The sequence below is a fragment of the Neopelma chrysocephalum genome, unplaced genomic scaffold (genome assembly GCF_003984885.1).
Source record: "Neopelma chrysocephalum unplaced genomic scaffold, ASM398488v2 Primary Assembly neopelma1_61b, whole genome shotgun sequence".
NCBI lineage: Eukaryota > Metazoa > Chordata > Aves > Passeriformes > Pipridae > Neopelma > Neopelma chrysocephalum.
Window position 1 is genome coordinate 8,907,392 of NW_020897717.1, and position 15,555 is coordinate 8,922,946.

Consider the following 15,555-nt stretch of genomic DNA (forward strand, 5'->3'; position numbering starts at 1 on the left):
TATGTAATGCTGTATAGCAGTCACACAGACTAATTTAGGGATGCAATTCATTCCTCTGTTGTAAGGAAGATACAGGCTACATTGCAAACTGCGAAGACTGCTTTATTATGTGACAGCTAAAGTTGAGCAAATAATTCACCTTGAATCATTTGTGCATTTACTTTTTTCATCTTTGTTTCAAGAATGCCTGAAAGAAGATTACAGTCTCTCCAACGTACTTGTTAACTAAAATTACCCTATAGAAATGCTCACATGGTTTGCTGTTACATGCCTAATGTTCATAGCTATGCTTAGTTGTGACTGACAACAAAACTTATCATAGGCTGTTCTGGCTGAGTGATCAGCAACAATCACGTTTCTTGTACAATGCACTTTCTTTTTCCTTGTAGTATATTTTCATCAAGAGCTTGACAAGCCTAGCTAAATATGAAATTAAAAAACAAAAATAACAGCAACAACCCCCCCCCCAAACATCGTTACTCTACAGATAAGAAAACTGAGTACAAAGAAGTTAGGCAGGAAACCCTGGTCTATCTCCTGCAGCATCCTTCAGTAATGTGGTGCTTAAATTGCACAATGTGAAAGGAGAAGAAAGTCAACTGATTTAGAATAGTGAAAAACTTTAGTTAAACACATAATTTCTTATCAGGATAGAGAAATCTTCAACAGAAGACTTCACGGCCTGCGGGGGGAAGGCAGACACATGTGGAGGGAAAGGGATTCTTTAGTCCAGAAACAGAAACGCAAAAATTGAGGTACATCCAAAATGAAATCTCACAGAATCACAAAGAGATCCCACTTCATTTTACTTTTCTCTTCACTTACAATATTCACATAGAAAATGACAGAGTTCATCAACTTTTGTGAGTGCCAGAGAACTGACTCCAAATGAAACATAAAAAAAAATTAGTTGGAGGGAAAAGGATCAATAGTTACCATCCCAGGAGAGCAGTAGCAACAAAATACTTCTATTTATCCAGACACCAAGGGATCAGCCTCATTTATCTGTAGCTATCACTCTGCAACAGCAGAGATTAGGTTTCTCAAGCAATCTAGGCTGTTTTCTAAAGTGAGTGTTATGATAGAATGCAGAAGTTACCAGTAAAGATGAGGAGAACATCGTTATTTTTAAAGGATATTTAAAAAAAATTCTGTCTCAGTGCTTTTTACTCGAATGGAGCAGCAAGACGTTTTGAGGTTTTCTTTTTGCAGTGAACCCAGGTGGTGGCTTTAGGTGACACAAACTGAGAGGTTTTAGTTTGTTCTGCAATTGCCATGTCAATTCATGAGAGTTCAACATGGCAAAAGTTCTTGATGTGCAACTTAGACAATCAGAAGTTGCTAGTATCATACAGCACTGAACAGCACAGGTGATTCCAGAACAAAGAGAATCAGTTATCCTCCAACTTTTCACCTTTTTAGCTTCTTATGGTGGTACAAAATATTATCAACTTGATTCCCCAGGACACTAAATTCACCCTTTACTATATATTTCAGAAACAGAGGAAAAATCAAACTCAGGACATTTATTAGCTCCCTCATTTTTCAGTAGACATTCCTCTTGGGACAGTTGGGTGTATGTGTTCAGAAAAAGTAAGATTACCAAGCTCTTTTCTTCTCTTTTTCTTGGTTGCTATGAGTGACAGGTACTGGATTAACCCACTATGAGAATTCACCTTATTACAAAAGGGTCTGACAATCAAATGATAAGTATCACCTCCTCAGTGCTCCAGCCACAATTTACCTACATGTGTTGGATTATCCCACTCTTCTCTTAACTTTGCCTCAGAATGTTGTTCACATCACTATTAGCTTCTTTTTAATGCCTCAACACAAAGCTGCCATTCCAAGTTTACACAAATCAGCTCTAAATTTTTAAATCACTTAGACTTTAAAATGAATAAATATTATTTTAACATGAGATCTAAATAAATCTAATTGGAAAATTTCCAGAAAAAGTGGATTATTAGCGGAGGGTGGGGTGGGAGGGAGGCGGGGAAGACAGGCACTTTAAACAAAAGTTTTCTGAGTCCTAAATGGAATTTCTGACCAAAAGAGATGTGTCGAGACAGGAAGAACTCCAAGAATGACCAAGATGCCAATGCTCAAGTAGAGTTTCCGTTGAGAGAAACAGGGTTAAAGCAACCTAGAGATGAGATGATTGCCCTTCCTATTTATCTGTGTGGAACAGGAATGACAATAAAATACACCTCTCCAGGTTGTGGTAAAGATAATTTGACTGAAGCTTTTTAAAGAATGAGAAGAAGAGGTTATAAAAATGCTCCGCACATCTGTATTTGTGCACAATGCATATTATCAGCTGCGAAACTTACCCAATATAGCAACAACTTCATCATCCTGGATTACTTCCAAAGACCCTGAAACCACAAAGCAAAGGCTGTCGACGCTCTCTCCAGCGTGGTAGATCAGGTCTCCTGGAGCACAGTGCACTGTCTGAAATTCCATCGCAAGCGCTCGCAGGCACCCATCGCTTGCCAGTCTGAAGGCTGGGTGCTCCTTGAAGACTTTGCGGTTAAGATGCACACAGATATCTGCTCTCATGTCCTTAGGGCATATCTGCAAAACCTGAGAAGGAAATCAATCAATTCCTGTGCATGGTTTTTATGTGCATATTATTGCTAGTTTACTACACAAGATTTAAGAACTACTTTCCTCCTTCTTGTAAACTTTCTAATCTCAGTCTGTACATTTATTTTTCTATTATTTACACACATAAGCCACAATGCTAACTTAGTCTACTTTATAATACCTGAAGGAAAATACTCTTTTCATCTCAGCAACATGCTGCGCAGGATATTGAATTACCAGAAGGTCTTAGGTTTTTAAGACAATAAAACTGAGGGCACAGCAGTACAGAAAGTGTTGAAGAAAAGCTTCCTGAAGGATTGTTTCTAGAGGGTAGGTCACTTTTTTGATAGGCAGATTCCATTAAAAGCCTGCTCAAATTATATGCTCCAAATCATAGAATATTGCATAGAGGAGAAGCGTGATCGCACATCTCTTCAACAAACAAACAAACAAACAAAAAGTTATTTAAAGCTTAATTAACTCATAATATTGAGAACTGCAGGTATTCAAATTTACCCCTCAGTGGCACTAACAAGTTTTTCATTTACACCAGAAAGGGACTTTAAGGTATGATGCTGTGTTGGGCAAGCTGATCTTCCAAATGCAATGTTCCTCACGGCAATTCATGATGTGTGCTCCTAAGAGAACACAAACTGATGCTTAGCACAGCGGGTACCAGGCAGGGCCATTTCTAAAGCTTTTTAATATAATACAGACAGCAGAGTGGAAAGAATACAAAATTACTACTGCAAGTACAGATTAAAAGTTCCTGGCAAAACCACGGGAAATACGCAACATGAACAGGGTTTGGAGATGACAAAAATCGTTGGAGGATAGTCTGTGATGAACTACATCCAGGATGTACTATTTGAGAAAAACATTGAGTAGTCCAAGTCTGCCTCTTCTTTAATTTTTTCACTAATAACTATTCCATCCAATTAAGGAAAATTCTGGTTGAGCTTCAGAGTTACTCCCACACATTTTCCTAGATGGTAAGAGAAGAGAAGAAGCAGCATTGCCTCAATGCAGATACTCTGGAAAATATAAAGGTAACACAGGAAGCACCACAGCTATGTTTACACCTTACAGTGGGGCTCTGTGCAAGATCTGAGCAGAGAACCAAGCTCATAATTCATGGCACTGGTTCCAGATATTATGCCTGGTACTCCAAAGGCAAATGATTCTAACACCAATATCATTATCTTTGGCCCACCTCCAAGCAGACCTGTTATTACAGATATTACTTCCAAAAAGTTATATCTCTATAGCACCTAAGTGATGATCTTTTTTGGTTGCCCCACACAGAGCAGCAGCTGAACTCCCCAATTCTCAGTTTTCCAGGCTCACAGAAGTGGGCTGGGGCAGCAAGACCAACATTTAACATGGAACACAGGTAACAGCCATAACTGTCTTTTAAATTATCTCGTGTACTCTGGCAACAAAAACATTCTGTACTAGCAGATTCTTTCCAAATTTTACTACTGGAATTACACACACCCTTTGCAGTTACTTAAATATACCACACAAAAAGGGTTGCTGTAGTAGAAACCAGAATATAAAAGCGAGTATTTAACATTATGCTCTTATCCAAAACACAGGCACCAAACGAACAGAGCTCAGGCCTGGGAGTTTATGGATTGGCAAAACCATTAGTCAGCCTTACACCTGCTAGCTTTTGCTATGCAGATGAAAGTTGATTCTTGGTTTACCAGTCACCACCAGTGGCAGTTCAGCTATGAACACACCAGTTATTGAAAACAACACTGTATTAGGCTCTTTGGTGTCCTGACAACTGGAGACTTTTTCCCTGTTCATTAAGATAATTATCAAAGGTTACAGTGAGAATTGTCGTGCTTGGTTTGGTTATTCTGCTGTCTCCAAATTCATTCTTAGAGCATTTCTCTCCTTACCAGAGGAAGTCAGGAATGAACTTTAAAGATAAGCTAAAAAAACCCGTTTTACATAGCAATTTTTTCTTGTTGCTTTGTTAAAATGATGACAGTAACTTGTAATGGGGGGTGAATGAAAGCAGCAGCACTCACTACACTATGTATCCTCAGATGTTGTCTCTCCATCTTCCCCAAAATGTATGTACCTCAAATCCATAATTCCACACAGCTTCTAACCAGCACTATCCAGCACTAAAGTACCATTTCTTTCTGAAAGCTAATATGAGAGACAGTGCTTACAGAATTATGGTCTGGGATCTAAAAATGGCAGATAAGCTGAAGATATTTAGGAAAGCAAACAGTACCCACTGTACCTCTCAGTCTCCAGACAGCCCAGTGCAAGGCCACATCTGTTCTACTCCTTCATAACGACACTTTAACAGCTATACAGAAATGACACTATTTGCTCTTTAACTGCATCATCTACAGTTTAGAATACTAAATTAAGCTGCCAACCAGAAGGCTGGTGACCAGGGCATTGGTATAATTTCTTGAATGATCCACCGCACAAATCACAGCAGAAGAAAAACAGTATCTATCTTCATAAAAGCTGGAAACTAATACAAAAGAGGTAAGTAGTTGCTTTTGTACATTTGTTCTGGTGAAAGGCCATTTGTCATTTTAAGACACAATGGGAAGTTACTTGTAAATTCAATGAATTAAAATGATAACATTTGCCTCACATAAGGTAGATTTCAAGTAATACATTATTAAGTACTTCCATCTTTCATTAATATCTTTAATCTGCACACAGAATGTTACATTCAAATTCTACAAAGACAAAAAAAAATTACTTTGTTTTCAGGCCCACAGAGCTGAAAATAACCTCACACAGAAATAATACAAAAAATCTCATTTGGAGAAATTGTGAGATTGTGTTACAATTTGGAACTTGTTATTTAGTTATCGTTCTTATTTACTGAAAACCAAGCTTTTTTCTTCATAATTTTTATACAATTTCATGCCATATCACTAGCAAAACACACATACTTTTACCACTAGCATATGTCAGTATGACAGAATAGCTGAAACACTATATTTGAAAGTTTAAAATTAAGGGAAGCTACTACTTAGAACTATTTAAAGAATATTTGTCTTCTTTACTAAGACAGTACCTCCTGTTTATTTTAATGGAATACTTTCAGGATGTGACTTCTTTCCCCGCAGTTTAATTTACTTACCTTTTCAGTATCTATTCCTCTGGACATTGACCAGGTGGAAACGATGTAATCCATCACACGTTCACTCAGACCTTTAGGGACCTGGTAGAGCTTTAGAAAGTCCCGGACACTGTTCAGCATTTCATGATATCTATTTGTATTAGCATACATTTGCTGAAATATGGTTGTCACATTACCAAAAATGGTGGCATACAGAAGGGCTGTGAAAAAGAAGAAAAACCATAGAAATAATACACAATTAGTGATGATGATGTCTGTGTTCCACTGTGCTTTATGACTGTAAATGCCAGGCCCATAAAAATGCATGCAATATCAGTGCTGTGTTAGGAAGGCCTGACGAGCACAAGCATTTTATAGGTCACCTTCAGCACTACAAATTGAGGACCACCAACAACTTTTGGGAGGTCAGGTCCTGCATCGTGGAGTTCCTGAAACACAACTAATTGTGTTTGGCCATAAAACAATTCAGTAGTACCCAAAACCTTATGAAACCACAACAGAAGACAGAAGAATTTTAAGACAAATGGCTTGACAGCAAATACTTTAAATTTTCATCTCTGGTTTATAGCACCTGTGTTGAAATGCCATCAGTGACAGATCTCTAAGCTTTAAGTGCATTATCATAGTAGTAAGCTGAGTCATCATTACCCACCTCAGTGTGACAACAACAATGCATCAAAGCAGAAGATGGAATATGTAATAAACAGCTACTATGGGTCAGTAATTTATAGATGCAAGTTTAATAGTATATAAAAACTCACATTATGTTTTATATCTTCAGGCAAAAGAACAGCAAGGCCTGAGGCAAGAGATAAAGCCCTCAGAGGCAGACCACTGCACAGCCCTTCCGACTTCATTCAACACAGTTATGAAGCCAGATGGTTCATCAAGATAGGTTTAAGAATAAACATGAGAAAGAAAAAAAGGCAGTGTTTCCAAGTGTGGAGAGAAACAAATGAAAACACACAAAATTTGAGAAGATCCGCCTGCTGAAGTCCAAGACAGAACAGCAGGTTGGTGGCAGCTTCAGTGGTCATGTTTTGATATCTTGCAGAGGCTGGGGCTGAGAGTCTTCCAGCCAATCCAGCCCTGAACAAAGGGGATGGGCAGGAAGCCTCAATGGGAGCTTTCCTATGTTGTGAATCTGGTCAGTGATATGTGACAGGTTGGCTGTAGAGGCAGAACAGTCCAGCTGCAGATGCGATGATAACCACCAGTAAGTGTTCTGGATTGCTGAGTAAGTTCTTCCTCTTTATCATTTCCTGTCCCCCAAAACAGGTACCAGATTATCAATATCATATCTCTGCCACTCAAGATAAAAATAAATTACTGAGAAAAGAGTATTTTTCCTTATCGAAATACCCCTTTTTGCTGTTTATTTCCTCCCTCACCACCTGTAAAAAAAAAAAGTCTTCATCCCCTTCCTTTCTTTGAGAATGCAGCTATTTATTCAGGTCAGTGTTATAGGCAGATATCCTTAAGGCAACTAAGATGTTTTAGGGTTCTATGACCAATGAAAAACCTTTGATTTTGTGCAAAAGAAACTTAGAGGACTGTCTTTCCCCTGATCATCAAGAGATGCAATTTAAATTTAGATTTGCTCAAGGCCTTTACACAGCTGATTCTCTGCAGAATTCCTTCTTGATGTGCATGACTTCTTTTCTTTTTATGAGTTTTTATAGAGAACAGCTCTCCCCTTTTCCCACTACCTCTCTGTACAAATGAGTATAGAAATATAGAGAAAAATGTGGACACTCAGTTTAAAGAAAAGTGAAGAGTATGAATAGGGATACAGTGACCAGAAACATATATATCTCTGTTTAACCTTACCTTGTGCCTGAGCAAAACCATACCAGGAAGTCTGATGCAAAGAGTAGGGGAGAACAATAAAATGCTTTAAAAAACAGATTTACTATAACAGCTCCCTAGTACACGAGTATTTTGTGTTAGAACAGCATTACCTTTCCCTAACTAAGTCCTAGTTTGCTCTCTGTTATGCAGACGCAAACACAACCCTACAGGACCCTGCAGTAGCACGAGGCATCCATAGACATTGTTCTTCTCCCAGCCACCACAGAACTGAAATAGGTGACAGATTAGTAAGAGGGTCACAAGCACATTCTTATCTGTATATTTCTGGGAAATCGTACTTGTGTCCATACAACTCTCTGGGGCAAACAGTGAGACCTGGGGGCTCGGTACCTTGGCATGTACAGCTCTATGCCAGCAAAGGTAAAATGGAGTCACCACTCTGCATTAGTTTTCATCTACAAGAAGCCTAAAGAAAAAACAGAAATTCGGTTTCTCCATTTTGATTATTACGAGACAAGCAATTTCCACAGCAAACTGCAGCTCCAGTATGACAATTATCTTGGCAAGAAAAATTATTTCTGCCTAGATTAATTTTTCACTTTTAAAAAATTCCCAAACTTACAATCCCTAATATCATTAGCTAACCATTTTATTACTATTAAAGACACATTAAAGCAAAGGATTTTTGCAGCCTAATATTGAGTAGATACATTAGCATATTAAACATTAAACTCTTCTGCATGGAAATAGCTGGCTGTATGCCTTTCCTTCTTTTCAAAGGAATAATGAAATGAACCCACTGCAGTAGACTGCAGCCCCAGAATGATTTCAGAAACACAGTCTACTACAGGAAGAAAGTTGAGCTATTTATGACAGAGCAAAATCCCCAACATCTCCTCTCCATGAATGTCAAGATCCCTCAGAAAAGATAGAGCCCGCCCCCAACATTAGTATTCTTATCCGACAATAGATAAAAACACATTGTCCCCAACAATGTGGCTACCCATTTACAATGCAGTCTATGTTACCCCATTTAAACCAGTGTTTAAATAATGTCAAAGATAAAAGCACAGTAATTTCAATAGCAATTTACTTGCACAAGTGAATCTTGAAGGTCAGACACAGGTTGGAAAGGTCACCAAATCATCTGCTACTTTTAATGATGTAACAAGTAAGAATAGAGACATAAATACAAGTCAGTGCGGGTCTCAGCTACCAGAGTAAAAGATCTGGGATCTGATTTTAGAATTATAAGAGGAAGAATTTCTATCTGTAAGAATGAGAGGTTTACAATTACCCCAGTTACAGATTTAAGTGCTGCATGTGGTTCCTGAGATGAATCATCAGATTGATGATGATTTGTTCAAAATGCACTCATGCAAAGCCCTCGCATACAAAACGTGTGCATAAGAACTACACAGCAACAAGTGAGACCAACATCAACTAGTGAACAGCCTCTTACATCTTGCCCCAAAGGCATGCAGCGCTTTCTGAAACCAAACTGCCTTCATCTTAACTTTCCGGAAAGCTGATCCAGGAATTCTATCTGTCTGCATATAAGTTCCACTTAACAATTAAAAAGCCAAAACAAACTCCTTTTACATACTGTGCTAACCTAAATACTATTCAAAGAGCAAGCACCTGGATTTACAAATAGCAGATGATTTAAATATATAATTGCACTTCTGTTTCATCAACAAGTTCCTAGTTTATAACAAATTATTCAATTCATAGATGGCTGTGAGAAATCACAGCCTTGAAAATCTGTTGCACTATATTACTTCTCACTGAATATGAAACACAATCATAAATGAACCAAAAAAACTGCATGTCTCAAAGGCATTTTTCAAATAACACATTGTGAGGTCACACAGAATTAACATTGATCAGATAAAAATAAAAGCAGAAATTAATAATTGTTTGTATTATATCATAATTATGTGAGAAAACCACATTATTTATAAATGTGCAATTAGAACAATGTAAGAGCTTATAATTGGTTGAGATTAGAAGTCTTGATTAATGGTAATTACGCTTCTTATGGGTGGAGAGCATGCAGTTAAAAAGGAAAAAGCTGAACTGTTAATTACAATCTGCAAGCAAATACCAAACTGAACAGGTATCTATCAATGAACTGTTTACAGAATTAGTTTTGATAGAATTGTTATTTGTAGTCTTGCAACTTGAAATCAAAGCATCTAAAGTAAGATCTACTGATCAAGTATCTACATAACCTTCTAGAATAAGTACAGAATTTAAATAGGCTGCCCCATTTTCTATCAAGACAGAAGCAGAATTGCTTAATTTCCTGCTTCTTAGGAAGCTTTGTGTACTATAAGGTTTCTTATTTGTAATCTTTCATCTACCTTTTGTTTTTTACTAATACAATGCATAGAGATATCATTTCATTTAGCCGGTAAAGAACAAATGTAAACAACTTAGCCATAATCTATTAGGTCAATTAATATTAACACTTCATTAATTTTCACAATATATTTACATAATATTTTCACGTGGTGGAAAACAAATTAAAATTGCTACTATCATCTTGGCATGTACACCAATTCCTGAATTTCACAACTGGGGAAAAAGACATTTTTTTAAGTGAAAGTAAATTCCCAGAGGAGCTCTCCCCCATGTTGTCCCAGTAACTGTTGGATCCTGCTCTTCCCACAGCTCCCTATTCTCCTGGACTAAAACAATAAATACACTGCTCCCCCTCCCTTCTCCATTCCACCAGTCTGTAATTTGCACCTCAGAAGCAAGGCAGTAGCAATGGCAAAGATCAAAGAACTGGCACACTACTATCAATTGAGCGAGTTTGAAAATCAATCCAACGGCAAAGAGCAAAGCAGAAAGCCTAAATAGGCCGTGAGGGACACGCACATCAAGCTATGTGGCAGAACCACTTGACTTCTAGGATGAAAGATGAGAGACTACAGGCAAATTTTATTAAAGTCTTAGTCAAATCCTACTGCAAATCTTCTCACTTTCATCATCACATTTGCTAAATTCACACTGCTGACAACAAAACTGGGACACAGAAGGACTACACTGGGCTCCAGCTACAATGGAAATGTCTCCCCTACAAAAGGACAGGACACCAGTGAGGACACAGTTGACAAAGGCTAAACAACAGAGCATCAGACATATAATCTTTTTTCGTCTGCCTATCACAAAAAAATCCAAGAACTGCAGTGAAATGAAAGTCACTGACATAAACAAGGGAACAGCTGCTCCAAGAAGACACTTAAGCGACTATGAAGGACTAGAGTAGTAGAAACATCTGTGCACCTTAAAATAGGCTGTTTGCAGTGTGTAAGGGCAGAAAAGGAAGAGTTAAGAACAGCTATGGAATAAACACCAAAAACAGCTCCCACTGCTTCTCTCCTCACACCCCTTCCTAACTCTACAAAATAAAAGCAGACTGCTACTGCAGTAGCACAGACATATAACCTCCTGTTATCAACTTGCAATTTTGCCAGTTTGAGGCTTAATATGGAAGAAGACAAGAAAGTGTTGGTAAACCACCAAACCCTCCAAGGATGCTGAACTCCCTCAGGATGCTTCCTTAGGAACCATCCCTTAGGATGCTTCAAAACTGAAGGGGTTTTATTTTTATTTGATCTGGTAGCATCCACGCAGCTGGTAGCAGCAATCACAGGTGTTTTGGCTCACAAGAATTTCACAAGGCCGGGCATCCTGCAGAGCACAACTCTCTTAACAGGTTTTGCTTTTGCCTTCAGCATGTTTGGGCTGAGATAAATAGCATGGGAAAACACACAGACCAAAACTGATCAGAGGTGATCAGAGCCAAAGTGAATAAAAGCCAATAAAACAAACTTCAGCATCAGCCCTGCAAGAAAGCTCTGCAACTCAAACAGCTCTCTCTAAACTGAAGGGCCAACACCACTCAGCTCTCTATGAAAGGCCGTATCTTGGATCCAAGAGCCTGCTTATGAAAAGAGAGGATGAAGGGCACCCTACCAGTCCATACAAAGGAAGAGGGGTAGCTATTACCTCCAGGGCCAAGGCTCCTACCTCTGCACAGCAGCACCTGACTAAATTAACAAAATCCCACTAATTAACACTGTAAAATCTGGATTTTGACAAATTAAGAAGCGTCTAAACGAGTAAAATGGTAGAGAATCCTGATTCACAAATCTCATAATTCATTTGTTTTGACAGCTACAGTTTAGTTTATTTACACTGAAAGGTGCTAACAGTCATCCAGAGGGGGATTTAATGGCAGCCATAGATTCCACTGCAGCTGCAAAAACTATCTTTATTCCAAACATACCAGTCCAGACTCACCAATTGAATACCTTTATCAACACGGGATGATTTCAGCTCAATATATTCACTAACAGGTTTTACCATGATGAGAATTAATAAAACGCCAAATCTGATTAAATCCTCTGAAATTTGTGGGAAAGGACACTCTTTTACTGTTTTGTAGAATTTTATGGACAATAAAATTTAAATTGTCTAGAAAATTGAAATAGATTTCCATTTCATTTCCCAGCACTAATGAACAGATTACCATTTAAATGACGACTGAGCCATTTAAGGGCATCATTTTTCTTCTACAGTTTATACAGAGTAATGCATGGCCATTTTCAATTACTTGGTTAAAATTAAATCTCCAGATACTGCTTTCGGATTTTTACTCATTTGCACCAATGTGAAGGCTTTTGCTTTGAAGCTCTTTTTAATCTACCCTCAATTTATCTGAAATGGTTTGCCCCAATTAGAAGCCAACTCTCCTCTTTTTAAAATCTATTACTGAAGTAGAGCTGCACATACCAAAAAAAACCCAAACCAAACTAACAAACCACAACTAGGAAAAGTTCTCTTTTCATGTGAAACTGCTTACCTACACAGTTTTTATGGTTCCTCTGTTCACTATATTTCCTCTGTGATTTGTATGATCCTGTCTACAAGGCTTTGCTGGAGGGAAAGCTAGGGAGACTCAAGGAGATCATCTGTTATCCAAACTTTCTAATCCTTTTCCTACAATGCTGACACATGTTCTGCTGGGCTTGTACTGCTGTCTCAGGCCTTGTCTGTTGGCAATTACTGAGCCTTATTTGCAATAACCAACCTGTGGCCTTTGAGATTCCAGAACTGGATCTGAATTTTGCACACCAAAGCCACGATCCAGCACTAGTGCATGCGGAATTCTGAACCAAACTTGCTCCCATGACTGTTGCAATACAAGAGTTTGATGGCTAAAGTCACTTGCAATGTCCAAGCAACGTTGTCCAGTCTGATTCCTTTGGTCATTGCTCCAACCTCATTTAATTAAGGTATCTTACATTTGAGTGCAGTCTTTGGAGTAATTCTTTGTTACAAATGATAATTGGATTCAGGTAGCTTCCCTCTACTCCCACCAGAGCACCTATGTGGGAAGTTGATAGCTAGATGCATTTCTTACTGAGTACATTCAGGTCTGAATCCACCAGTGAGACCACAAGGAGAAAGGACCCAATGCCTCCCCCGAGCCTGCAGTGTTCTCACTTCTCATTAGGTTTAAAAACTCTACTCAGCTATGCACATAAACATGGGCTTTAAACACTACTCCACAGGTGTGAGCACATACGCCTATGATGAAAGTTAAGGACACAGTTAGGAGAAATACCAAGAAAATGCATTTTTCTTTGACCACTAACTTTCATCCAATTACATGGAAAAGCTTTTGGTGCCTATGTAGCAAGTACAGCACAGTCTTTTTTTAGGTTTTGTCTTCCCTGAGAACAAAAGAAAAGGTAAAATTTTAATGCCTATAAATTACCCCGATATAAAAGCAGAGTGGGATGGAGGTACTATGGTTTCATTGTGAAGTGAACCAGAGGTGGGTGGTAGAGAGCTGGCCTCATCCAGCCAGCTGATGTAAAAATTGCATAACCCTCGTCTCACAGATTCCAGACAGAAGTAACTTCTCTGGATTAACTGCATTGTCTCCGGACCAAAAATTAGTTAAACAGAATCCTGCAACCAACAGGAAGTGTTTAACTGAAAGCCTGTGTCTTCAGTAGCTCACCTGGCTTACTCTTACCAGCACCCTTCAAGCTGACTTTGCCCCAAGCGGTCACACTGCGAAACCACCAGTGACTCAAGTGCTTGTGGTAATCACTGAGGAGCTGTCAAGTCTGTTCAGTTGACAGACCAGCTAGCAAGCGTTAAGAGAATGGCTGCATCTGACAGGATGAATGGATACTGGACATAAGGACAACAATTAATTCTCAGTTCAGATCAACTTTACTGTGAAATTAAGCCCCTAAAGCTATTTCACTTAACTCGATTGTGCTGTACCTGTCTGCTTTGCTTCACCGCAGCTCAGTTTGAAGCTTCTGATGCAATAACCTTGGTAAGCCAGACTCCTGGGGAGTTGCTACTTCAATAACCACATCAATACTTCAAGATGCTCTTCAGCTCACAGTGAGTAACCTGCCAATCCCATCTTGCACGTGAACAACTTTTACTTCTGGGTGCAATGAGTACAAACAAGTTATGTGACTATATTCCACGCAGAGTTTTCAAACACTTCCCAAACAAACCTAAAGACAAACTGTTCCCTATCCTTCCCTTTTCTGGTATCATTAAACAGTTACAAATATTTAATGGTGCTCAAAATACAAAAATAATGAAGTTTTGAATTATGTTGAGTAAACCAACAAGGTCAGAGATAAAGATGACATTTACAGATGAAGACTAATTTGAAGTGGTTAAAGAATAATTGTCACTGGAATGACTAGGTCTGAGTCATCATGCTCCTCCCACACACTAATCACAGGTGTGCTTGCACACCAAAATCAATTGGTGCACACAGTAGGTACAGGAACATGAAATAGGAACAGCTCATAGACAGTGGATTCTCTAGGGGAGGCTGCTTTACTGACAAGTGAAATGACAGGCTAGTGAAGACACATATGGCTTATCAAAAAATAACTGGAACAACTGTTTGCGTTTCTAATGAGAAACCATGTATGGAGGCATGGGAGAGGAATACTTTCCTCTTGAGTGGTGAAAAGGGTTACAGCCTAACTTTCTGAAATAGGTATTTGTTACTGTTCCTATAGCTCCAGTTGAAGATGCTTCTCTTCCAGGCTGAGTCTGTTGTTTTATTAAAACTCAGCAGGACTAAAAGCAGCAGTAAACATGCATACAGCTGGGAGTTCCACACCTCACTTCTAAAAAGGATTATATTTATCATTATATTCAGGGGTAGATGCTGTTGTGTAAGAGATACTGCTAAATTCTTTTTAAAGTAAACATTACATGGAAATCATCTGACATCTAAAAAATGTCAGGTAGCTGCATTTTGTGCTTTGAGTTTGTTAACAAGGCATTACAAAATGCAAATATATTTGCACATATACAAACATATACAGTCAAAAATAATGATGTAGTAATATCCCACTGAGACCTTTTTAGAGAACTATTCTGCTTGTGCAGTGCCTACACCAGTGAGGCACACAAGAATGGCATTTGCAGATGCTAAAAAGCTGAAGCTGGCCAACAGAAAGTGCAGAGGACTCTCAAAGGTAATGAAATACCTCTGTCAGTAATTTGCAGCTACAAACCTCATCCAATCCTTAGGCACACAAAGCTTTTCCTTGCTTAGGGAAGAATGATTTAGGGAAGACTTCAACTACGCTCCCCTGCAATCAGTGTACATCTGGGATACAACAGGCCTATGTTTCAAACATTAGCGCAGGAGAAGAGATCTGAACTCATGTCTTCCATTTTCCTGTAGAGTTCCTTCACCTAAAGGTGACTGGGTAGTTTGAGAGAAAGTAGAGGAAAAGGGTTTTTACTGTTAGACCTGTTCCAGTCTCCACAAATACAGCAGGGGTATGATCCCAACTTTTCCACATCCTTAGAGTCTTTTAACCATGAAATAATTGATTAGAATGGAAGAGGCAGATATCTCTGGCCATAAACACAGACTTCTCTGCTCTCACCTCCCCACAAAGTAATGCATTTTCTGGCAGGCTTGCTCAGGGGTACTTGGCCAGCCA

At 38.7% G+C, this 15,555-nt stretch overlaps 1 protein-coding gene across 3 annotated transcripts in view; it reads right to left on the reverse strand.

The window, feature by feature from the left end:
* The window catches only part of KCNH1 (potassium voltage-gated channel subfamily H member 1), a 189,564-nt gene that overhangs the window by 95,549 nt on the left and 78,460 nt on the right, over positions 1-15,555 (reverse strand). For all 3 annotated transcript variants that reach the window (XR_003533965.1, XR_003533964.1, XM_027681858.1), the window contains exons 8-9: positions 5,720-5,919; positions 2,334-2,586 (exon numbers count right to left, since the gene is read on the reverse strand). Coding sequence is in view for 1 of the 3 variants with exons in the window: in XM_027681858.1 (XP_027537659.1) it covers positions 2,334-2,586; positions 5,720-5,919 (453 nt within the window). In the remaining 2 variants the exon portion in view is untranslated. The remainder of the gene's footprint in view (positions 1-2,333; positions 2,587-5,719; positions 5,920-15,555) is intronic.